Source organism: Mauremys mutica, chromosome 2 (assembly GCF_020497125.1).
Source record: "Mauremys mutica isolate MM-2020 ecotype Southern chromosome 2, ASM2049712v1, whole genome shotgun sequence".
Classification (NCBI taxonomy): domain Eukaryota; kingdom Metazoa; phylum Chordata; order Testudines; family Geoemydidae; genus Mauremys; species Mauremys mutica.
In genome coordinates this window covers 47577397-47602220 of record NC_059073.1, presented here as the reverse complement: position 1 = coordinate 47602220, position 24824 = coordinate 47577397, and the positions used below count along the sequence as shown (strand labels likewise).

At 39.7% G+C, this 24824-nt stretch overlaps 1 protein-coding gene across 1 annotated transcript in view; it reads left to right on the top strand.

Annotated features, from left to right (window-relative positions):
* Positions 1 to 1230: 1230 nt before the first annotated feature.
* The window catches only part of SLC26A7 (solute carrier family 26 member 7), a 141379-nt gene continuing 117785 nt past the window's right edge, over positions 1231 to 24824 (top strand). Inside the window, exons 1-3 of the mRNA XM_045007685.1 lie at positions 1231 to 1588; positions 20703 to 20813; positions 23709 to 23881. Of these exons, the coding sequence (XP_044863620.1) occupies positions 1396 to 1588; positions 20703 to 20813; positions 23709 to 23881 (477 nt within the window). The 5' untranslated portion in view covers positions 1231 to 1395. The remainder of the gene's footprint in view (positions 1589 to 20702; positions 20814 to 23708; positions 23882 to 24824) is intronic.

The window sequence follows — 24824 nt, the reverse complement described above, 5'->3', positions numbered from 1 at the left end:
TCTTCCCATACTGACCTGAATCAAGGAGCTAGCGATTTAAGAAAAACACCAGACAGTGCAAAACTCACAATGAAATCACAAGAGGTGGCAACACTGCAGTTTTGTTCACCTTAATTTGAAAGCGCTGTCTAAAAAGAAGTGGAAAATATGTGTGAGAGATCATTTGGAATGCTACAGAGACTTCAGAATGAAGATTGAAAGAGCAGGCCACATTGGGTATACCCCTTGTACTCATACTTGGCTATCGAGCTATTGCTTAATATATTGTATCGCTAGTTTGCTCTACCTATAAATGCAGACTGTATATTTTTAATAGGAATGTCATTATTTCCCTGCTCCAGTGGAGCCAGTGTAACGCACAAGACATTTAAATGTATGGACACTTATATTGCTACCTTGCTCATCACTGTGGTATCTGTGCACCTGAAACAAGGGGTATGAATTTATTGTAAGATAAGAAGGTATTTTATGTACTGTCTCTGTAGAGAGTATATGTGTCAAATAAACTGCCAGGAGCAACAGTAGAAGATAACAGAATGAATAGTTGTAAAAAGGAGCTGTAGACTCAAGTATTATTGTCACTGTGTAGCTGGAACTGATAGTTTGCAAATCTTCCACAGTGCAGTATGAATTTTGTTATACTGCCTATCACTGGTTTAATCTGACCTTTCAGTTTATTTTTAAGAACTGTGTGTTTCTTTTCAGCACCAGTTTACAGTGACCAGAAGCTTAATGCTTAACCTTCTCTCTCGGAATGATTGCTTCGATTAAGGTATCATATAGCAGCAAACATAAGAAATGAATACTGCGAAACTTACGTAACATGTTTGGTAACTTAAATGGTAGTTAGTGCTTTGTGCATGGCGAATACATGCCTCTGAATGCAGAGAGAAGAGTTTTGTGTGCATTTTCCTCACAAGAGAGCATAAAGCTGTTTTCTGTGTGGTTGTCAGGGAGAGACTTGTCTGGCTGCACGCTTCCTGGTTATATTAGCATAACCCAGCCCACACTGAACATACGCCCCGCACTACCTCATTTTACCACTGGCCTGAGGCCAAAAGCAAAAGCACTACAGTGAATATAAGGGGGAAATTACAGAGACGAGAATTGTAAACTTACCTAAGAGTAGACCAAATTTCTGAAAAGAGAAGAAAATGTTATATTTAATATGAATAATCTTTCCCTTTCAGATGGCTATTTACAAGGTTAAAAGCAAACATACTTATCAAGTATACTGAATACAAGAGAACAGCTGCAGAATGTAAGTGCTTCTGTTCATCTCTTTCTATAGCTTTGAAACTGAAAACTCAGAAGAAGAACTGGAGACTGGCACTGAACAGGGTAATTCTGCAGTGGTAATTTGTTAAGAAGGAGAAACTTTGGGGGAGATAAAGCATGGCAGGGGCAAAAAGGAGAAAGAAAAGTGCCATGTGGAGGAAGATCCATGCTCTTCGCTGTGAAGATATCAAACTGTGGTGTGTAAGAAGGCTGCCTATTTTGAAGTGGGCACCCAGCTACAATTTGAAGGAAAACTTGATTCCTGATACAGTCTCTGGGATGATGCTTGCAATTCAACAGGTACCTCAAGGTACAGTAATACATCTGATTTTCACATTTTAAATAGCTTTAGTCAGACAATTGTCACTTTTCAGTAGAGTTTTTATTTCTTGCTTCTTAGTGTTAGGATGAACCATGGGTTAAAAAAAAACATAGAAAAAAAAATAATTGTACATTTTAATTAGACCTAATCTAATGGGATGTGTAGAAGAGAGTTTTTTACATTTCTCACTTTTTATACATTGTAAACAAACATCTTTTCTTGTTTTTGACCAAGGTCTGTGAACAGGGGATTTATGTTACTATGAACCTGTCACTTTGACAGTAACTCAAGACATATTGCAGAGCATGAGAGAGCAGTGACACAAGGATGAATGCTGGTGTTATGCAATGTATTACTAGTGTAACTGGCCATCACTTCCCACTTTCAACTTAGAAACAAACAAAGAGCTACAAAATAACTTTGTGTCTTGAAATGTTTTGTTTTAGAAGTAAGCATCAGTATTACACAATTACCTGTAGGAGTCTTGAGAACTGCAGTAAACAAGTAACAAAACATTCTATACATGAAAAAGGCTTTCTGCCAAAGCTATTATCTGCAGACAGGATCTTGTGTGCATGGAGAGCTTGTGATTTTAGCTTGTATGTTGGTCTAATGAGATGTACTGTATCACATTACCTATTGCATCTCCCTTTCCAGCACTAATATAAACTAGGGGTGGAGCTGTAGTCTGTTTTGACAGCCATAGGTAAGTAACACCAATCTGGATTTATCTGGCGATTATTACAGGTGAAAAGTACAAACGAATGAATGATTCCAGAGAAATAAAGTCTTCTATCTATCTAACATCATTGTGCTGACTTAGGCAACACTTTATACCCGTCCGTGGCAAATGCCATGTTAGTTTCTTGCCTGCCCAAAATGGACTCTCTAGCTACTTCTCTGATGCGCACTGTAGATGTTATTTCTTTACAGTGTTGCAGAATGGCTAGCCTTAACTATCATTCATGCTGCTCAATTATAAGCACTTCTTTAATTGAATTATTCTGTAGCTGGAGCCAACCGGTTTGTGTAAGTATTTGTGCTTTTAGGGTAATTAGGAACATCTGCATTGGCATGATTTAACATTAAGAACCTTAATACTGTAGTGAACTATAAGTATCTAATTTTATTGGTATAGTCTTATACAACAATTTTAATTAAAATGCTGCTAATAACAATATGTTAAACTCTAACAAAAATATCAAATTAGGGACAGTTATACATTACTAGTAGTTTTATCCAGCATAATTTTAATTGAATATGGTTCCCAAAAATGATCTAACTTACGAAATAAAACTTTAAAAAGCTCAGGTGGTCCTGGAAAAATTCTGCTTTTCCAGATTATTCCATCTTGTTTGTTATGTAATCTAGAAAGAATGTGATACAACTTTAAATTAATTCTGTTGCTTAAAACCAACAAACAAAAAACCTCAAACTCCATCCTCCCCATACAAAACAAAGCAACTCTCAAATAAAATCTGAGAATAAATTGTCTTTCTTTTTTGACATCAAAGTTGTCCATTTTGCTTGAAACTATTTTGAAGTGTGTGTGTGAAATATATTTTCAGACTATTTGCACCCAGTCTTCTCATAGCATTGCATCTCTCGTCTGGTACTTGGGCTATACTTTAATATTAATCAGAGATTAGGAATAGACAGAAAAAAAGAACCAATCCAGTTTGCTTTATAGCATGAAGAAGAAGAGAATACAAATCTTGTAAACCTTATGTGTGTGGGGTTCTTTTCTTATAATACAAGAACAAAGAGTTATTTGGTGAAAATGAAAGCAACGAATTTAAAATGGTTAAAAGCAGTTAAATTTATAAACCCCTGATAATTGACAGATGGAACTCACTGACACAAGATATTGAGGCTAAAAACCTAATGTGATTCAAAAAAGGATGAGCTATTTATATGGATATTGAGGTCATCCTGCAGTTATATTAGATGGGATAAAATATTTTTAAGGGTTAGATGCCCTCAAGTTTCAGGGCATAAATCAACCACTAGCTTGATAGTGGTTAAGAAAAAACTTGCTTTACCATTTGTATTTTCCATAATTGTCCATGATGGGAAGTTTTGCACCTTCCTCTAGGTCATCAGATGTGGCCATGTTCAGAGACAAGATACTAGACTCGAGGGAGGGCTGTTCTTATCCGGTGTTACTGTTCCTGAGTTCCTGTGTCTGAACAAAATACCAGGCAACATAGCCATTATCTCTTTGTTGGGGGTAGGAGAATATGAGGAAAGGAAGTCATTGTCCTTGCATCATATATTACAGCTCAAACCACAAAGATAATGTTCATAGTTAAGACTTCGATTTAGTCATCGGTGTTTATAGTATAAGTCATGAACAGGGCGTGGGCAGTAAACAAAAATTCACGGTCCTGTGATCTGTCCATGACTTATACTATAAATACTCCTCACTAAATCTTGGGGCGGGACACCTGGGAAGACTGCTGGGACGGTGTGCGGCACTGCTTGGGGGTGGGGGTCCAGGGCCAGTGGCACTAGCTGACGGGGGCTGCTGAGCAGCGGCTGCTCCAGCCTCCTGGGGACTGCTGAGCAGTGGCAACTCTGGGTGCCCGGGAACCACTGCCGGGGGCCAACAGTAGCAGCTGCTCCAGCTGCCCAGGGACCACCAGGAGCAGCTGCTCTGGCCACTCCAAGGACCACTGCTCGGTGGTCCCAGGGCCAGCTGCGCAGGGCTATCAAAACAGAGGCAGTGCAGTGTAGCTGGCTGCAGGGCCGCCCAAGTGGCTGGCTTCAGAGCTGCTCCAGCTACGGCAGGTGTGGTTGTCCCTGGTGTCATCTGAGCAGCGGGCCCTGGAGCCAGCTGCTTGGGCGGACCTGGGGTCAGTGTCATTGGCAGCTGCAGAAGTCCATGACAGTCACAGAGCCCTACTCGTAGTTATTCTTCCTACAGTATTTTGATACCATTTGGATAGAGTTGCAATTCAATAGCAATTTTTGCTATTGCTGTCTGCTTTAAATAAAAGTGAAAACTTAGGAGCAAGGAAAGAGAAAGAACAACAATTAACAGGTGCAGATAATGTATTTTGTGTGCTTTGATAGTGGCCATTGTAGAGACAGTAAAATGTCCATCTCTGTGCATTTAATAGAGGATCAGAAGCAAAAAGAAACCCCTCCCCCAAAAAACAACAACAAAAAGCCCAACTGACCCTTCAGTCTGTAGAGCAATCATCTTTCATGGCCTCTGTGTATTTGTCGCTTTTTACTTTAGGTAGGATTTTAAGAGCTACCACCTAAATTTCAAACTAACCAGTGATTTTCGAGTGTCTCAGTTTTGGGTGCCCAAATGAGCCAGCTTATAGGTGACTAATATTCAGAGGGTAGGTACCCTGAGTACTTCCCAAAGATCAGGCTGCGTTAAGGTTTGTGAACCTGGGCACTTGAAACTTGAGGCTCCAGGACTTGTAGGTCACTTTGGAAAACTGTAGGCCTAAAATTTTCTCATAGACCATATAGGGAGTTGTAGGGGTGACATCCAGAACATAGAAAGAAATTACTTAGCGTTTTTTCCACTTAATATTTGGTTTGGTTCACATTTTCGTGCTTTGTGGAAGAGGTGAGTTTTAGGAGTAACTTAAATTCAGTAGTGGATGGCTTGGCGAATTGGGATAGGGAGAGTGTCCTATGCATAAGGATGGCATCGAAAAAGGCACTAATAAGGTATCGGGCCTCATATCACTGACTTTACATCACCTGCTTTCTGACTTCCTCTGGTAGATGGGGTTCGTCAAAGGCAGAGCCAGAGCATAATATGTTCTGGCAGTTCTGGCCCAGTGGAATAGTTCCTAAGAAATTGTTCCAGCTAGTGTAAGTTCATACAGCCCTGAAGTGGCTTAGAGCCAACTTTGTCTCCCTGTTGCCTCTCAGCACAGGTGAAGATGGAGCTCAAAGTATCTTAAAATTAACCCCCCACAATCAAGCTTGTTGTGTGCCCTCACAAACAGCTGTTGAAATGAACCCAGCAATAAGTCACTAGAAATCCCCCTGCTCAACTCTTACTGTAACAGAGCTGCAACATTTTGGGCTATCTGTGGCCTTTTTGTTAAGTCACGGTAGAGAACATTGCAAAATTCTGTCTTCAGTGTCACAAGACATGGAGCATGAAATCAGTTTGTGAAAGATGTGGCTGGAGAACACTTCTTATTAAAGGTCTGGCGGCCTAGAGAAAGGCCTCTCTTCTTACATATCCTGTATTCTTGGTCTTGCTTAGGTTCAGATTCATTCTTAGATTTTCCTGATACAAGTGCAAAACCAACAAATATCACCCTTGTTGTCAATGGAGATTAAAGCATATGATTGGATGTCTAATGGTGTTATCCCATCCATACTCTCTCTTAAAGATATCCAATAGGCAACATATAGAACTGAAAATCATCATACTCAACACCTCTCCTTAAGGGAATATGTAATCTCTGCAAAGAATTTATCTAAGTTTGTTGCTTCAAGCAGTGTTGGAACCAGTTCAGAACATTCCCAGTCATGCTCAACCAGTCTTCCAGCCGATGAAACAAAATCCATATGATCAGCAACTTTAAATGCCACTGTTAGACTGGCTGAGGAGAGCCAACTCAGCATATGTAATTTCCTAAAGCCAGAGAGATTTTTATCCTGTAGATCAGTGCTTAACCACAGGACACACTCGGCTGTCACTACCTCCTTCCCCAGTACTGTGGCCCAGAATGCCAGATCTTAATTCACCAGTTGCAGAGAGGTTGAGTGAGAATTTTTAATAACATAGGCTTCACTTCCAGCTTTTTCAGAGCATGGAATCATCTCCCTCTTATTCTGCTAACTCCACTATGGTTGAAAAAAGAGATATAACTGCTTTTAAAATAAACTGTCAGGCAAGGATCTGAATCTCAGGCTGTGGGATTAAGCCCACCACTTTTAGCTCCAAGTCTGAATAGACCTGAAATTCTCTCAGAAAGCCAAGGAACTTGAGACTTCATGATCTGGCAATAGGTCCTTAATTTGGCAATGTTTCTAAAAAATCTGGTACTCAAAATCTAGAAAATAGATCATACTTCTCTGCCAATGTCATATCCATTGATTGCTGACAATCCAGGTGGCTAAAACTGTCAACAAAACTAAGAAGGGATGACAGATTATTCTTTGTGAATGTTTATTGTAACCAATTAGTCAGCCTGTATTACCTATTCCCTTTTGTACCCCTCTCCTACTGCAAACCTGTTACAGCTCTTACTTATAAAGCCTGCCTCTTTAACTCAGGGAATACTTGCTGTTTCTGACAGTATGTACCCTCATGTTCATCCTTTTTACAAGATTGTGACAAATTGTGTACAAAGGAAACCTTGTGAGGTATCATTTAAAAACTCATAATCTGCTTAACATTTTTGTACTAGTAAAACATGTGTGCTCACATTGTATGTAAAGTTATAAAATTCTACTGTATGACTTTACTGAGACATGCTCCAAGTTTAGAAAAGCAGGCACAGACCAGTTCCTCAGAGACAAAAGGCAAACTGATACCTCAGCCAGGTGTCAATAAAATCAAATGGACTATCAGCTGATTAAGTGGCCATTCTTTGGAAGGAAGAAGAGTGTGAGCAAGAAATTTACATTTTGGCAATGCAACAGCTGGGAATCGCATGAAGTGCAGCTGGAGCTGATTCTCAAAGAGGAGGAAAAGATATAAAAACGAGGAAGAGAGGCCCCAAATCACCTCTCTTTGCTCATCTCTATTCATTTGAAAGACAAAGGACGTACCATTGAACTGGGTGAGTGGTCCTGGCTGAAGGAATCTAGCCAGACTTCTGTGAGCAGGTGGTGAGAAAAACCTTTTTGCTCTAAGTTCACTTAGCTTGATAAGTTAAGTATTAGTTTGCATTTTGCCTTTTATTTTTTGTAACCAATTCTGACTTTTATGCTTCATTACTTGTAATCACTTAAAATCTATCTTTCTGTTTTTAATACATTTGCTTTATTGTTTTATCTAAAGCGGTGTGTGTTTGGATTGAAGTGCTTGGAAACCTTCATTTGAGATAACAGGGTTTGTGCATATCATTTTCTATTAATGAAATGATGGACTTTCTATGAGCTTGTTTTGTCCAGAAAGGAAGAGCTGGGCAGTACAAGACACACATTTTGGGGGGATAAGTCTGGCACTGGGAATTTGATGGTGTCACTCTGTAATATAATTCACAAGTGGCTGGCTAGAAGCACTCATATGATAGAGTTGGGAGTGATTTTCCATGCTAGAGGTTGTTTATGAACAAGCCAGGAGTGGTTGTTCTTACTGCGAAGCAGTGTAAAAAGCACTCCAGGTTGGAGAATTGAGGGGACGCAGCTGTTCAGCAGTCCAGATTGTACCCTGGGGAATGTCACAGTGTTGAAGATCATGTAAATAGGATGCCACTTAATAAGTTAATTTTGCAGACATAGTGGGAAAAATGCTCTATGAGCAATTTTGTCCTGCACGTGATGCATCAATCATCATCAGCACCCTAATTCCTTATCCTCTTGTTAAATTGAGAAGAGACGATCAAAGTAATGGTTTTTTCTTGGCCTTCTGGTGCTACCTCTGCCACCCACAAAAAACATTAATAATAAACTAGGGTGGGGTGAGACTGGACTCTCATTAATGGTAATGGCTAGTTTTTTTATTTTCTACTTCTCTTGGGGATATTGGATTACCCCATTAAACATGGTGATTGTGAGCATAGTTCCAATATTCATAATCTCAAAACCACATAGGATAACCAATAACTCCTAGTATATCTACATTCAAAAATTTAAGGTTTAGTAAATGGCTCCTACTATGCATGACTTACAACAGTATTTTGAATGAGCTCCTGCTTTTGGTAAAGGTCTGATCTAAAACACGCCTGACCTCTTCCCATTTTCATTCTAATCTTGGATTATGATATGTAGAGGGAGTAAATGAGACAATAGAGTCAAATCTTGGATGACATGTAGTCATGCAGCTGAGTTCACCCCCTTCCCCCCACAAACAAGTTAGACCCTGAAGGTATGCCTGTGCACTGGCATAAAAAAAAACCCGTGGCACCGAATCTCACAGTACAAGCTAGTTAGCTCATGTTGCGGGGCAAAAAATTGCAATGTAGATGTTTGGGCTTGAGCTGGAGTCTGGGTTCTGAGACCCACCCTTCTTGTTGGGTTTCAGACTATGGGCTCCAGCCTGAGCCTGAAAGTCAACACTGCAATTTTAAGCACCAAAACCTGAATCCCATGAGCCCAAGTCAGCTGACTCAGGTCAGCTGTATCTATGCCCTGGGTCTTTTATTGCAGTGTAGAGGTACCTAAATATCTCTCTTGAGGTTCTGTAATCATAATCTCCTGCTGGCACCCCTTATAACTTGAGGCACTTCTGACTGAGCGTGCACATGTCAGATTTCTCCTTCCTTCTACCTACTTAATAATACTTTGGCCTTTCCATCTGAGAATGTTGAAGCTCTTTACAAGTATTTGGTCTAACAGTAGAATGGCAAGGTGGTAAAGTATTATCCCCATAGAAAGATTAAGTGGCTTGCATGAGGGTACACAGGTAGTTTTGCAGCAAAACCAAGAATAGAATCTATCGCCTGCCATTCCTAAGAGTTAGCCACACGACTACCCTTCCCCGTCAATACCCTTCCCTCCAAGACAAATTCAGTGATATTTATAACTCTTAAAGAGAGAAAATTACCTCAGAAGATGAATAGAAAACCAGCGGTGCTTTATCTCTGGCTTCAGACTTTGTCTTGCCAAGATCATGACATTTTGCGGGATTCGTAAGAAATATCATTTGTTTTGAGAATGGGTCTGTCCACATGGTACACTGTTTATATGCATAAGCACTAAAAAGATGGGCAAATCACTTCTATGGCAGTATGTAGGTACAATATTTGGAGGACATTCATTTACAAATAAATCAAAATTGGGTACTGGGGAACATTCCCTGTTATGGTGACAGCATAAAGATAGATTTTCATGTGGAATTTACATGCAGCATTATACACTTGTTGATTCTTCTGTGACCTTCTGTGGCCGCGAAAGGTTGCAGATCAGCTTCTTGTGCCCAGTTAAAGCATTCATTATAAACTTGTTGACTCTTCTATGACCTTCTGTGGGCACAGAAGGTTGCAGATCAGCTGCTTGTGCCAATTAAAAACATTCATACCAAACTGAAAAAGGCTCCTGACACATAGTTATCTTCCCTCTTATATGTGTGCCTGCTGAGAAGAGAAAAATATGCAACTGAAGTCTGATTTAAACCAATCTCTCCATCCCTGCCACCTCCCTGGTTCATTTTGTTTATTTTTTTTAATTAAAGTTAATTTAGTCTAGAGCTGGATTTACTGCTAAACAAAGGAAATCCCACACACTGACTGGAGACTGCCATTACCTGGTTTCATGCATCCCTGCACTCATGCTCAAGGTTTTGGAGGCATGGTGCCAGCATTAGTTTTTTTCAGACCGCTGATGCAGGCTCCCCAGCAGTGTTGTTTCAAAGGGTGATCTGTTGCCTAGGTTTTGCAGGCTCTTTCCTTAAGCATTGACATAAATGTACGCAGAATGATTCACTTGAGTTAGTCAGGTAAAATCATTGTGTTCCAGCATGTGAGAATGGGGTGAGGGGAAGGCTTGTCTTATAGATGCACAACTACAGTATGTGCAGATGAAGATGAATGCGCTTCCTTGGAAGCAGAGCTAGAGAAGCCTCACAGGGAAGAGCTTTGCAGCAGCCATGTAATTTACAGCCCATGTGATTATATTCCTTATGGAAGAAAATCTCTCACTTCTTACAAAGAGTAGTGTTCTGAGCCCAGAGTTATGAACTGTAACATGTTAATATATATATCTGCTACAGAGATTCACATTCATACAGATTCTCAGTGGATGCCCAGGAATGTAAAGTTCCAAGTTCTAGTGAACTAACAAAGTATTCAAAGGCTTCATGTCAGAGGTTGCAGTTGGCATTCAGACCTCCTCTTGGGGTGACATGGCAACTTTGCCTCAGTTTCCTTCCTTCTTTGATGGACTTGTTGCTGTCTAGTCTGTTTTGGCTCTTTGTTACGACTGCGGCCCTTCAGCTGAGTCATTGGTAGTCTTCTCCCCTCCCAGTGTGCTAAAGAGTCCAGTATGTCAGGAGACCAATTGCCCTAGATAAAGGGCTTATAGTCCCTGGCCTTTTTGAGTGTGGCTCGCTTGTTCAAGGTTTAACAAAAAACCCTGCTGGGTTTGGAAGGGGAACCCAGGTCCACCAACTCCTCTGGATTCCAGGCTAGGGACCCTGTATGAAGTGGTTGGTACCAATCTCTCCCAACCCCTTCCTGTTTCCCTGTCTTGCTTGCTACCATGCCTCTCTTGCAGGCTGTTCTTCAGAGTCTCATCCTGTGGCCCTCTTCTCCTGGAAGTCCAGCTTCCTGGATGGCTTCTCACCAATATGCGGCTGAAGGCTCCTGCTCTCAGAGGCTCTTCAGCCTTTCTGGCAGCCATACCCTGCCCTTTGCCCTGCAGCCTTTTTCTCTCCACAGCTGTTGTGAGGCCACCAAACAGCCCAGCTGAGAAGGCAGTCAATTTCCCTATTAATGCTTTCATGGCTGTGACTGGATGGGGTCTATACACCCCAGGACCTCCTGCATGCATGACTCTGACTTCTTTAATTTTGACTGCGGGTAACATTGTTAAAAATGTGCACGTCCAGGGTGCCTCACATACCAGATATATCATTCTGAAGCATTGATCTTCCAACAGAACATCAGGGAGTGGTGGTTCAAGTGATGTGGCTGGTTCATGGAGCAACACTGGAGGTGCATCCAAGAAATACCACCATGTTCTGCAACACTGAAAAAGTTAATAATAGAGCTGATTGGAAAATTCCATAAAAAATGAAACTGTCAAAAAATTGAAATAAATTTTTCAATCTTCCCCTTTCCCCCCCATTTGTTGATCTGTTTCATACCAAAAACAAAGTGGGAGGTAATTTTAGATGAAATGGACCATGAAATATAAAGACTCGTGTTATTGTAAGGAGGACACAAATGGGAGAACACACACCAACTGCTACAGTGGAGCCTCTTTTACTTTTTTCTCTTTTTACTGCTTTTCCTAGTGAAAAGGGCACTCCCTGAAATTCTTGTTTCACTTGATACTGTTTTTTCTAATATCAGTTTCAGGGACACTCAAATAGTTTTGGCATAAAATGTAGGCGTGGGATGGAACAGAAACTTACAAAACCTAATATGAATAGAAATGTTTTCTATTTTTTATTTCAATGAAAATCATTGTATGTTGGAATTCAAACATTTTCCTGTACTGTTTGGAACTCAAAAATTAATGTAGGATTGTGGTGGTATAGGAGAACAAGGAAGTGAAACTGGCTAGACATAAACTTTAAACAAATCCTGCCAACTTTCACTATCAACAACAAGCACAGCAAAATGCAAAAGCCAGATATCAGTCATAATTGATTCTGGACAAACATAAATCTCTACGGTGAGATGCATTAATAAGTCAACTTTTTTTTAAAAAAAAATCTCATTTTTAAATGGATATTGTTCCTTTAAATTTTGGTTTGGTTTCTGTTCCATTGTATAAATTTTAATCAACTTACATTCACTGCCTTAGAGATGTATGACAAACAATAGAATACCACAAAGTGGGGCTTGTGACTTAGTTACAATAGAAAATATTACCATTGTTGTCATAACAATCCATGGTCACATATTATAGAACCAGAGTCAACAGTTAACTGTGTCATCATCAAGACAAAAATCCACATTTTTTGCTTGAAAATCACAGGCTTGTATGATCAGTAATATAAAGGAGTAGCTCTGCTGATGAACAAGACAAATGTTGATGGAAAAATGAAGACAAAGTAGAGAACTAGTGCAGATTCTAAATTGCTCCCCAACTTGGCCCAGATCTGCCCAAACCTAATGATCTTCCCAGGATACTGCAAAAACCATTGACTTGGTAGGGTTCATTTTGGGAAGGATGAAGGTATGATTTGGGTTTGGGAGGATTTTCTGGAGTTTTTCCATTTTTATTTGGGCCATTCATGGTAAGTTGTTATGTAAAGTTGCTCACTGGGAGAGTTAATTCATTTGTATATTAGTCATAATGCTGCTGGGTGGATATTGTAACTCTAATTATTAACAGTGTGCTCATAGTTTTTCTATGTATTATTTTTATAGCCTTAATTTACATTAGAATGCTATGTCCAAATATTAATGACAATCCTTGGTTTCCAGCCTTGCTTCAAGAGGAAGGTTTTTAAGTTAAAATCAAGAGGCCTGTATTCAGGGTGAAATTCACCTTAGTGCAGAAGAGCCACACTAACCCCTATTCTTCTCTTGAGCTCTGTTTAAAGGGCTTAAGTACAGTTTAAGAGACATAGAGGGCTTTATATTTGTCCTCTGCACTGGGGTGATGAAATGATGAAATGTTATAGAATCATTATAGGGTTAGAAGGGACAGAAAGGGTCATCTAGTCTAACCCCCTGCCAAGGTGCAGGATTTGTTGTGGCTAAACCCTCCAAGACCGATGGCTATCCAGCCTCCTTTTGAAAACCTCCAGTGAAGGAGCTTCCACAACCTCTCTAGGCAGTCTACCTTTGTCTTACTCTTCTTATAGTTAGGAAGTTTTTCCTGGGATTTAATCTAAATCTGCTATGCTGTAGTTTGAACCTATTGCCTCTAATCCTGCCTTTGGTGGCAAGAGAGAATAACTTTTCTTCATCTTTTCTATGGCAGCCTGTCAAGTATTTGAAAACCACTGTCATGTCCCCCCTTAATCTTCTCTTTTCCAAACTATGTTTATGTTTTTGCATTGTATTAGAGAAATGAGTATTTCACTGTGGGGGCCCATTTTCAAATGTGGACACTTAAAGTATGTCATTTTGTCTGTACTAAGGCATTTCACGTGTCTAAGGGCCAAATTCTGTCCTTGGATATGTGTGTGCAACTCAGGAGGAGTTGTATGTTACCATATTGAAGGGCAAATTTATTAGTGCTTATTTGAGTGCCCCAGATATGGGATTTGGACATCTCATTAGGGCATCCAGATTTGAACAATGGAAAGATGTTTGAAATCAACAAGCACAATTTTAATGCCCATCTGGTTCCCAACAAGGAAGTTCTTTGAGTGTACAGGACTTCAGGCAAGATTTATTTAATTTTGCATTGAGAATAGTGGATTGTGAGATATTTGCAAAAGTCACAAGATTAATTGTAGACCTGAGATACTTCTTGTTTTTCTTGTTCTGGGATAATACTTTTATCTTATTTACCATGGTGCCAAAAAGATATGGTGTAGCCTTTCCGTCTGGATAGCCATGTGTTCAGATGTATATATCCAGATGTGGGAATTTAACTGTAATTCTGACTAATCTGACCCTAATTTGCTTCTTTGGTGACACTTCGTTACTATCAAAGTTGTAGTTTCAAACTGGCACATTCAATAGTAGTTCCCAAGTCAGCAAGTTAAGATACAGAACTTATTAGCTTTTCTTGTTTGTACCCAGGTTCATTATTCTATAGCTATCTGCGTTTGCCATCTACCTGCAGTGGTGCCACATGTCGCCAGCTTGGCCAGTGTAGCATACACAGTGTAGCATGTGATGTGTCACGAAGCCCAGTGATAGCCAGAGAGCTAAATTTTAAAAGAAACTGTGGCACATAATGTTATCTTCTGATAGTGAGTTAACTAAAGCATGCCACCACAGTATTTATATATAATATCTGAACCTATTGTTCATTTCTTGTTTGCAGTTCTTTACATTGGAATAGCCATTCTTTCTTGAAAGCTTTACTTTCACCGCCAGTGGGGTTCTCCTTCCTTAAAAATAAGGAAGAGCTGGCATCTCCATTCTTAATTACTTTTCAGTGTGAAGAAGTGCAATACAGTAATATTATTAGCATCTGTTTCCTGCCTTTTGACTACTTTTTGAACCCCACGAATGTATTGTAACAAAGTTGAACCTGAAAAACTAAAATCAGTGAGCGAAATCAAACCACCCTCTGCTCTGTTTGTTAATAAAATGGTTTGAATTTTTATAATACCTTACACCTGAGGATTTCATGCTTAAGAGGGATTTTATTAAGTTTTATGACACCCTTCTGATGATACCCATTGCATAGATGGGTAAACTGAAACGTGCAGTTTGTCTGAAACCATACAAAATCAGTGGTAGAGCTAGGAATAGAATCTAGGATTTCTGAGTCCTGGTGACCTGTCCTAACCACTAGACAGCACTGTCTCATTGTTTTCTAGGTAACATAGAAGGAATGAGAAACTACTTCTGGAAACTAAATGGACATAACAGGACAGAGTTTAAAAATAAAACAAGATGGGCTGAATTTTACCTAGATTGTGCCCCTATATATAGGGTATGAAAATGCACTGCCCAGCAGCAGCTCCCTAAAATAGGTGGAATTCCTCCAGGGACACTGGGGATGTGTGGGTCAAAGTGGCCCCTGCCACACCATTTCCAGTGTTCAGTGTGGACTCTGTTTGTGTGGGCCAGCTCTATTGGGCAGTGAGGAGGGGATGGGTTATGGCTCTCGTTTTCCCTGAATGCTAAGCACCTAAGACTCCTTGTGCCCTAGACACATCTTGTTCATGTGTGCTGGACCAAACACAGTCTGGCCACATTAGTCACAAGTCTCAGATTCAAACCATTTTTGGAAACTGAAAAACAAAGTAAACGCTTGCAGAGGGGTGAGAATCTGGTAAGTCTGACATTTATAACTAGATAGTGACAGCTTACTTCCCAGTAGTTAAAGCCTCATTTCCCCCATTAGAGCTAAGAGGAAACAAAGTAATACTGTATTTAACCCCATATTGATTAGTAGCTGTGAGTAGCAAATAAGTAAACATCCTACAGCAGGAAATTTCTTAATTTGGCTTGAGGGTCATTACAGTACTCTCCACTAGCCATTACAATTCCTCAGTTAATCCCTCTTGAATTGAGTACTTAAAATCTATTAATTTAAGCACGTGAATACCTATTAAAGGTAAACTTCACACATTTTATTTAATCTTAAAACTGGTTAACATCCCAAATCTGTAAATGCAGACTAAAAAACAACACAAAGACTACCCCCACCTGACTTTTTATACATTAAAATGTATATTTGAAAATTATTCTGATATAAATAACAGGCCGCATTCTGTACTTCCCCTGCAGGAAGGAACTGATCACAGACACCGAAAACAATACACGAGAACTAAATTCTGTAGAGCAGTGTCGAGTAGTTACCAATGTAGTTCAGAGTGTGCACTCCATTCACTGAAGTGTTACTATTTTGTTTTTAAATGTAAATGTTCTATATTTGTAATTGTCTATTTTGCACGTACATACTGTTTAATGATATTGGATCTTAAACGTACGAAGTTTTGCAGTTCACCTTAGCCAGGATTTATGGACCCATTTCACACACACTACTTAGAAAATGGACCCCTGGTTCTAGCAATTCAGTAAGGGGTCCTTCGTCTATTTCCTCAGAGTTTATCTACACATAAAAGTTGTACCACTTTGACTGTAGAGGTCTAGTTTAACCAGTACAACTCCCCTAGAGTGGATGAAGTTATACTGGTGTAGCTAATTCCCAAACAGGAAAAGGGGATAAGCTATACCTGCACAAAGCACCTTTATACCAGCAGAACTCCATAGGCAGTAGGAGTTGTACTGGTATAACTATCTTGATTAAAAAAATCACCCCCCTAATTGAAATAATTGTGCTGCGTAGATCAGACTTAGGTAGTCCTCTCCTCTTTCCCCATGCTCCCCTCTTCTTCCTGCCTGCCCCTTTAGGCAGGGCAAGCGTTCCTCTCCTTCTGCCTCTTCTGGAGTTTCTGGTGTGTTTCTTTTCAACTTGTGCCTTCTCTTTTTTGTGGACTTTGGGCTGAGAATCCTGTCTCACTGTTCCCGACATGGACATAGGAATTGCTATATGAGATCAATGATCTATATCGGGGTAGGTAACCTATGGCACACGTGCCGAAGGTGGCATGCGAGCTGATTTTCAGTGGCACTCACACTGTCCGGATCCTGGCCACTAGTCCGGTGGGGGCTCTGCATTTTAATTTAATTTTAAATGAAGCTTCTTAAACATTTTAAAAACTTTATTTACTTTACATATAACAATAGTTTAGTTATATATTATAGACTTATAGAAAGAGACCTTTTAAAAACATTAAAATGTATTATTGGCACAAGGGCCGGCTCCAGGCACCATCGAAGGAAGCAGGTGCTCGGGGTGGCCAATACACCCCAAGGGGCGGTACTCCGTCCAGTATCGGGGTGGCACCTCCGGGTCTTCGGCGGGAATTCAGCAGCGGGTCCCTCAGTCCCTTTCATCCTCTTTAAGCTGCCGCCGAAGTGCCGCCAAAGAGGAAGAGAGGGAGTGAAGGACCCGCTTCCGAATTGCCACGGAAGCCTGAAGTGGTGCGATATTGAGCTCCCGCCGAAGTGCCGCGGGAGCTAAATTTCTTTTCTTTTCTTTTCTTTTCTTTTCTTTTCTTTGCTGCTTGGGGCAGCAGAAAGCTGGAGCCGGCCCTGATTGGCATGCAAAACCTTAAATTAGAGTGAATAAATGAAGACTCAGCACACCACTTCTGAAAGGTTGCTGACCCCTGATCTATATAGTCCAGTATCCTATCTCTGCCAGTGACTAATCCCAGATGCCTTAGAGGAAGGTGCTGGATGAGGACTCAGGAGACATGGATTCCATTCCCAGCTCTGCTGCTGGCCTACTTAGTGACCTTGGGCAAGTCATGTCCCTTCTTTGTGCCTCCATTTCCCTATCTGTAAAATGGGGATAATGATACTGACCTCCTTTGTAAAGTGCTTTGAGATCTATGGATGAAAAGTGCTAAATAAGAACTAGTATTATTAATAGATAATTATGGAAAAATCCACCCACAACAGAAGATTCCTCCAAACCCCATTGCTTAGTGGTTGGTTTATGCCTTAGCTTTTTATAGATGTAATTATCATTGCAGGTAGTTTTAATCCTGCTGTTAAATCTGTGGACTTTACCCCCACCAAAACCAAATGTAAAGTAATTTGATATGTTGGTGCAAAGGATTAAAATGCTTATATACCAATGCTAGAAGTCTAAATAATAAGATGGGTGAACTAAAGTGCTTACTATTAAATGAGAATATTGATATAATAGGCATCACAGAAACCTGGTGGAATGAGGATAATCAATGGGACACAGTATGCCAGGATACAAAATATATCCAAAGGACAGAACAGTTTATGCTGGTGGGGGAGTGGGACTATGTGTGAAAGAAAGCGTAGAATCAAATGAAGTGAAGTAAAAAGCTTAAATGAACTAAATTGTACTATATAATCTCTATGGATAGTAGTAATTCCATGCTTGAAAAATAAGAATATAGCAGAAAGGCTATGTTACAGACCACCTGACCAGGATGGTGTTAGTGACTCTGAAATGCTCAGGGAGATTAGAGAGGCTATTAAAATAAAAAACTCAATAATAATAATGGGGGATTTCAACTGTCCCCATATTGACTGGGTACATATCAACTCAGGAAGGGATGCTGAGATAAAGTTGGAGCAGCTACTCCTGGAAAACCACAAGAAGAGAGGCAATTCTTGATTTAGTCCTAAGTGGAGCACAGGATCAGGTCTAAGAGGTGAATATAGCTGGACCACTTGGTAATAGTGACCATAATATAATTAAATATAACATCCCTGTGGCGGGGGAAACTCCACAGCGGCCCAGCACTGTACCATTTAATTCCAGAAAGGGGAACTACACAAAAATTAGGAGGTTAGTGAAACAGAAATTAAAAAGTATAGTACCCAAAGTAAAATCCCTGCAAACTGCGTGGAAAATTTTTAAAGACGCCATAATAGAGGCTCAACTTAAATGTATACCCTAATTTAAAAAACATAGTAAGAGAACCAAAAAAGAGCTGCTGTGGTTAAACAACAAAGTAAAAGAAGCAGTGGGAGGCAAAAAGATATCCTTTAAAAAGTGGAAGTTATATCCTACTGAGGAAAAGAGAAAAGAGCATAAACTCTGGCAAATTAAGTGTAGAAATATAATTAGAAAGACCAAAAAAGAATTTGAAGAACAGCTAGCCAAAGACTCCAAAAGTAATAGCAATTTTTTTAAAATACATCAGAAGCAGAAAGCCTGCTAACCAACCAGTGGGACCACTGGATGATCAAGATGCTAAAGGCGCACTCAAAGACGATAAGGCCATTATGGAGAAACTAAATGAATTCTTTGCATCAATCTTCACTATTGAGGATGTGAGGGAGATTCCCAAACCCGAGCCATTCTTTTTGGGTGACAGATCTGAGGAACTGTCCCAAATTGAGGTGTCATTAGAGGAGGTTTTGGAACAAATTGATAAACTAAACAGTAATAAGTCTCCAGGACCTGATGGTATTCACGCAAGAGTCCTGAGGGAACTCAAATGTGAAATTGCAGGACTACTAACTGTCATCTGTAACCTATCATTTAAATCAGCTTCTGTACCAAATGACTAGAGGATAGCTAATGTGACGCCAATTTTTAAAAAGTGCTGCAGAGGTGACCCTGGCAACTACAGGCCAGTAAGCCTCACTTCAGTACCAGCAAATTGGTTGAAACTATTGTAAAGAACAAAATTGTCAGACACATAAATGAACATAATTTGTTGGGGAATAGTCAATATGGTTTTTGTAGAGGGAAATCATGCCTCACCAATCTACTAGAATTCTTTGAGGGGGTCAACAAGCATGTGGACAAAGGAGATCCAGGGGATATAGTGTATTTAGATTTTCAGAAAGCCTTTGACAAGGTCCCTAACCAAAGGCTCTTAAGCAAAATAAGCAGTCATGGGATAAGAGGGAAGGTTCTCTCATGGATTGGTAATTGGTTAAAAGATAGGAAACAAAGGGTAGGAATAAATGGTAAATTTTCAGAATGGAAAGGGTTAACTAGTGGTGTCCCCTAGGGATCTGTACTGGGCCCAGTCCTATTTTACATATTCATAAGCGATCTGGAAAAAGGAGTAAACAGTGAGGTGGCAAAATTTGCAGATGATGGAAAACTACTCAAGATTGTTAAGTCCCACGCAGACTGCGAAGAGCTACAGAAGGAGCTCACAAAATTGGGTGACTGGGCAACAAAATGGCAGATGAAATTTAATGTTGATAAATGCAAAGTAATGCATATTGGAAAACATAGTCCTAACTTTATATATACAATGATGGGGTCTAAATTAGCTGTTACCGCTCAAGAAAGAGATCTTGGAGTCATTGGCGATAGTTCTCTGAAATCATCCACTCAATGTGCAGTGGCAGTCAAAAAAGTGAAAAGAATGTTGGGAATCATTAAGAAAGAGATAGATAATAAGACAGAAAATATCATATTGCCTCTATATAAATCCATGGTACGCCCACACCTTGAATACTGCATGCAGATGTGGTCGCTCTGTCTCAAAAAAGATATATTGGAATTGGAAAAAGTTCAGAAAAGGGCAACAAAAATGGTTAGGGGTATAGAATGACTTCCATATGAGGAGAGATTAATAAGACTGGAACTTTTCAGCTTGGAAAAGAGGTGACTAAGGGAGGATATGAAAGAGGTCTATAAAATCATGAGTGGTATAGACAAAGTAAATAAGGAAGTGTTATTTACTTCTCATAATACAAGAACAAGGGGCCACCAAATGAAATTAATAGGTAGCAGGTTTAAAAGAAACACAAGAAAGTATTTTTTACGCAATGCCCTGTCAGCCTCTAGAACTCCTTGCCAGAGGGTGTTGTGAAGCCAAATACTATAATGGGGTTCAAAAGGGAGCTAGATAGATTCATGGACGATAGGTTCATCAATGGCTATTAGCCAGGATGGACAGGAATGGTGTCCCTAGCCTCTGTTTGCCAAAAGCTGGGATTTGGTGACAGGGCATGGATCACTTGATGATAACCTGTCTGTTCATTCCCTTTGGGGCAACTGCCATTGGCCACTGTCAGACGACAGGATACTGGGCTTGTGATAGACCTTTGGTCTGACCCAGTATGGCCGTTCTTATGTTCTTAATGTATTGTTTACTAATTCCCATTATCCTTCTCTATAGGGCTGGCCTTTGCTGTTCTGTCTTCAGTCCATCCAGTGTTTGGTTTATATGGCTCTCTCTTTCCTGTCATCATTTATGCTGTGTTTGGAATGGGACGCCATGTTGCAACAGGTAAGTATCTGGAAACATTTAGGCTCCCATCCTGCAAGTTGCTGAATGTGGTGTGTGAAATGAGGAGCTTCCTCAGCAACTGGTGATCTCCCTGTTTACATTTCTTTGTGTCTTTTCTTTACAGCTACATCTTTTTCTGCTTAAGAAAAGTGTTTTCAAGAAGAAGAAAAGCCTTCTTAAGATTATACTGGAGCCATTCCTACCAGTATAACTGAATACTCAATATTTTGTTTATAAATACAGCTTATCAGGGGCTTATGCACTTTACTATATAAATTTGCTTGAAGCTAAAACTTTAACAGACAAGAGCTCAGCTAAAGAGAGCCTTTTTAAATATAAACAGGAACAACTAAAAGTTTGACTGTTCGTAAACTATAGAAAAACCTCATTATTTCTCACATTGCTAAAACACAACCCCAGTACTTCTCACCAAAAAAATACTCTCTCCCTACTCCAAATACTTCAGTAGAATTGGGATTACTCGTGATCAGCTGCTTCTATTGAGTTGAAGGGTGCAGATGCCCCATCACTTCCACTGTAGAAGCTAAGGAACCACTAGGAGTTCCCTAGCTGCCATGCTAGTGATTATGTGGCCTCCTCACCACTGCTATGAGCAGAGCTACCCACAGGGGCAAGAAGCGTTACGAGCTCCTGCTAGATTATTGACTGCTTTGTTCCCTAAGAAAGGCTGTTATGAACTGAGGAAGGCAATTGTATTCATCAGGTTAGACTATCAAGAAACTGCTCTGTGGGAATAGTGACCTCCCAGTGACCCTAGAAGACTAGGGGAAGTATAGAGACAGGCACTTGGTTCTAGTAGGTGAGTACAATGAGCTTGAATGCAGGGTAGTAGCCCCTCTCCCGAATCAACCAAAGATAAAATGTGAAAGGGGTATCCTACACCTTAGGGGAAGGGGAGTGGCGGTGGGAGCCTTTTGAGAGGAGGGGAGATGGTTCTTGGAAATTGGCAAGCACACGCAAAGCACATCCTGCAAGATTCACATAGCTCAACTGCATACATCTCCCCTCTGGCTAATATGTTTTCTAAGAAGCAAACACTTTCTTTTGAGTAACTATATGGTTTTGAAATTGATATGTGTGCCAAAATCTGTGTTTAGTAATACTGTTAACAGCTCCATAAGAGCTGTGTGGTCTACTGGGAAACCAATATACATTCCAAAGTACATAGATTTTGTATCCCAATATATGTATGTTATATTGTCAAACCTCCAGATAATTTACAGCAAACAGGACATGAATTCTGTGTCAAGGTCCTTAGGTTTTGTTGCTCTGATGTAGCAAACTAGAAATTCTGCAGAAGCTTATTTTTGAAAAAAAAGTTGTTTTAATCAATGAACTATTCACATGAATAACACCATTGTTACAGTATCCCTTGTGTTATGCACACAGAAATTGTCAGGGAGGAAGTCTCTGGGGCCTTTGATACTTGGGGAGGCAGTTTGGGATTGTGGGACAAATACATTACATGGATGCTTCTGCTAAAATGATCAGCATACTCACTTCACAGGAGAGTGAGAAACTTTCTTTTAAATGAAAGCTTAGATTTTGGAGAATAATTCTGTGGAAGGAGCTAGGGTAAAGGTAGGTTGCTATATAGCCTTATAGTTCCTTTATTTGTCTTCTCTCATTAGAATTTCCCTTTTTCATTAAAAAAAGGTGAAAATATGAGGAAAACTGTTTCAAAATAGACAATGTTTACAAATTTCTCCGTGAACAGTTGATTTTTAAACTAAAGCTCACTAAAGGAAAAAAGTACCTCACTCATCATCTTACATTGCACCCTTAATATGCAGAAAAAATACCTGGTGGTAATAAACTCTTGTTATGTAGAATGAAGGTGGTGAAATGGACAAAGGGCAGGACTTCAGGATAGACACAGTATCCATGGGGTGAAATGGAGTAAATGTCATTCAGCCCAGGATTTGTGGCGTATACTCACGGCCCTGTATCCTACAATTCTATGGTTTTGGATTTGCTGTAGAATCCACCTTTTGGACTCCAGCCCTTGCCACAGAATTGTGCTTCACAATCTAAGCTTTCATACAGAAATGTTTCTGTCCCTCGTGGTTGTGAAGAAAATATTATAAATGTGAACACAATGTATTTTCATGTTAATCATTTCAGCAGAAGTATGCCACTGTTGCACATATCCCATAATCCCAAAGGCCCTGATTCAGGAAAGCACATAAGCATGTGCTGAAGATTCATTGTTTAAAGTTAAACATGCTTAATTCCCATCCCAAATAAGGATGCTTTTCTGAATCACGGTTAAATCATGTCCTACAGCTCCCCAGATGCCAATGCCTCATATATCCTTTACTCAGAGGTGACGATCTCCATCCCCTCTGCTAACTTCTGTAAAGTCAGTGAAACTCTGTTTAAGTAAAGGATGCAGGATTGGGACCTTTTTACAAATAGAAATTATGATTTCAGGTGGAGCTAAAATATGCAAAACTTTTTCCAAACAGGATGTTGTTCAAAGCTTTCCATGATGCTTTAATGCCTTTAACATACTGAATTATCCTTCTTTAGCTGAATGTGATTAAAAATTTCAAAAGTGCTTCAACTCAGCCTCTGTTTGTCTGTGTGCACATTATTTGCTTGTAAATTTTTTGAGCACCATTATTTTCAGGCACACAGAAGAGAACTTACACACAAAAAACTATTTGCACTCAGTTTATCTGCTCATATGCCATCTTAGACTTAGAAATTTGCACCCAACAAGTGAAAGTGCTTTAAAAAAAACACACCTGAAGTGAGTGTGCAAAGTTTCACATTCATGGATAGAGGCTGTACTTTGAAAAATTAACATTAGTGACTCTAACAAATATTGAGCTACTTATTGGTAACTGATATGTGACTTTTCTTTTCCAGGAACTTTTGCTTTAACTTCCTTGATATCTGCCAATGCAGTTGAACGTCTTGTTTCTCCAGCAAGCAACAATTTCACTACAAGCAATAATTCGGGAGTCTTAGGTTTATCGGAGTTTGAAATGCAGAGGATTGGAGTTGCTGCAGCAGTTTCATTTTTAGGAGGAATTATTCAAGTAGGTAGTCTAAATAGTCAATGAACGTTTATTTTAACATATGTGAGAAGTACACTATAGCTAAGCCTTTGTCTGTCACAGCTATGACTTTGGTGATGAAAACATGACTTAGTTTTATTTCATAACAAGTCCAGCTCTTTGAACCTTGGCCAGTAGGCTGTTGAGTAGAGTTCTACCATATTTTTACTTTTTTTTAATTTAATTTAATTTTTTTTTTACAAATTTGGCTCTATATTTGTCCAGTGCTTAGGAGTCTGCAAATATGATTTAAATGACTCCTGCATTTTTGGGGGTGCCAAAGCCATGCCCTATCTCATTTTATGTCAAGACAAACAATCAGTTCTTAATTATGCTTGTGCTATGGTGGCCATGAAGGGACAAATCCATCTCCCAATAAAGTAAATGGAAGTTTTGCATATGACTTCACTAGAGCCAAGAACAGGGCCTAATGGGTACATCCCCTTCTATTTTTACTTTTATTTGCCTTATGCAGATAGCCCACAACAACTTTTATTATTATTAATTATAGTAATACTTAGCACTTACTGACATAGGAATTGCCATATCTATCCTGCGTCTGACAGTGGCCAGTATCAGATGCTTCAGTGGAAGGTGTAAGTGCTTGTGTGAGAGCTGCCATTTTGGCAGATACACCAAGGTTTGTACTGGGGACCACCAGAATTAAAAGCATGAGTTGCTACAGCTTTTACTCATATCCTCTGTGTATTGGCACAATGGGAGACCTGTTATACACAGGTTTCCAATGGGTTTCATGTGTATAGTGCTTTTCATCATCAAAGCATTTAACAAACTGTATGATAATCTTATTTACCTTTTGTTCAGACAAACCATTCAACCCAAAAGAAAACTAATAGCATATTAAGTTTTATTATTATTATTTTTAATGATTTTTAGATCAAAATGTTATTTACCTTCTTATACG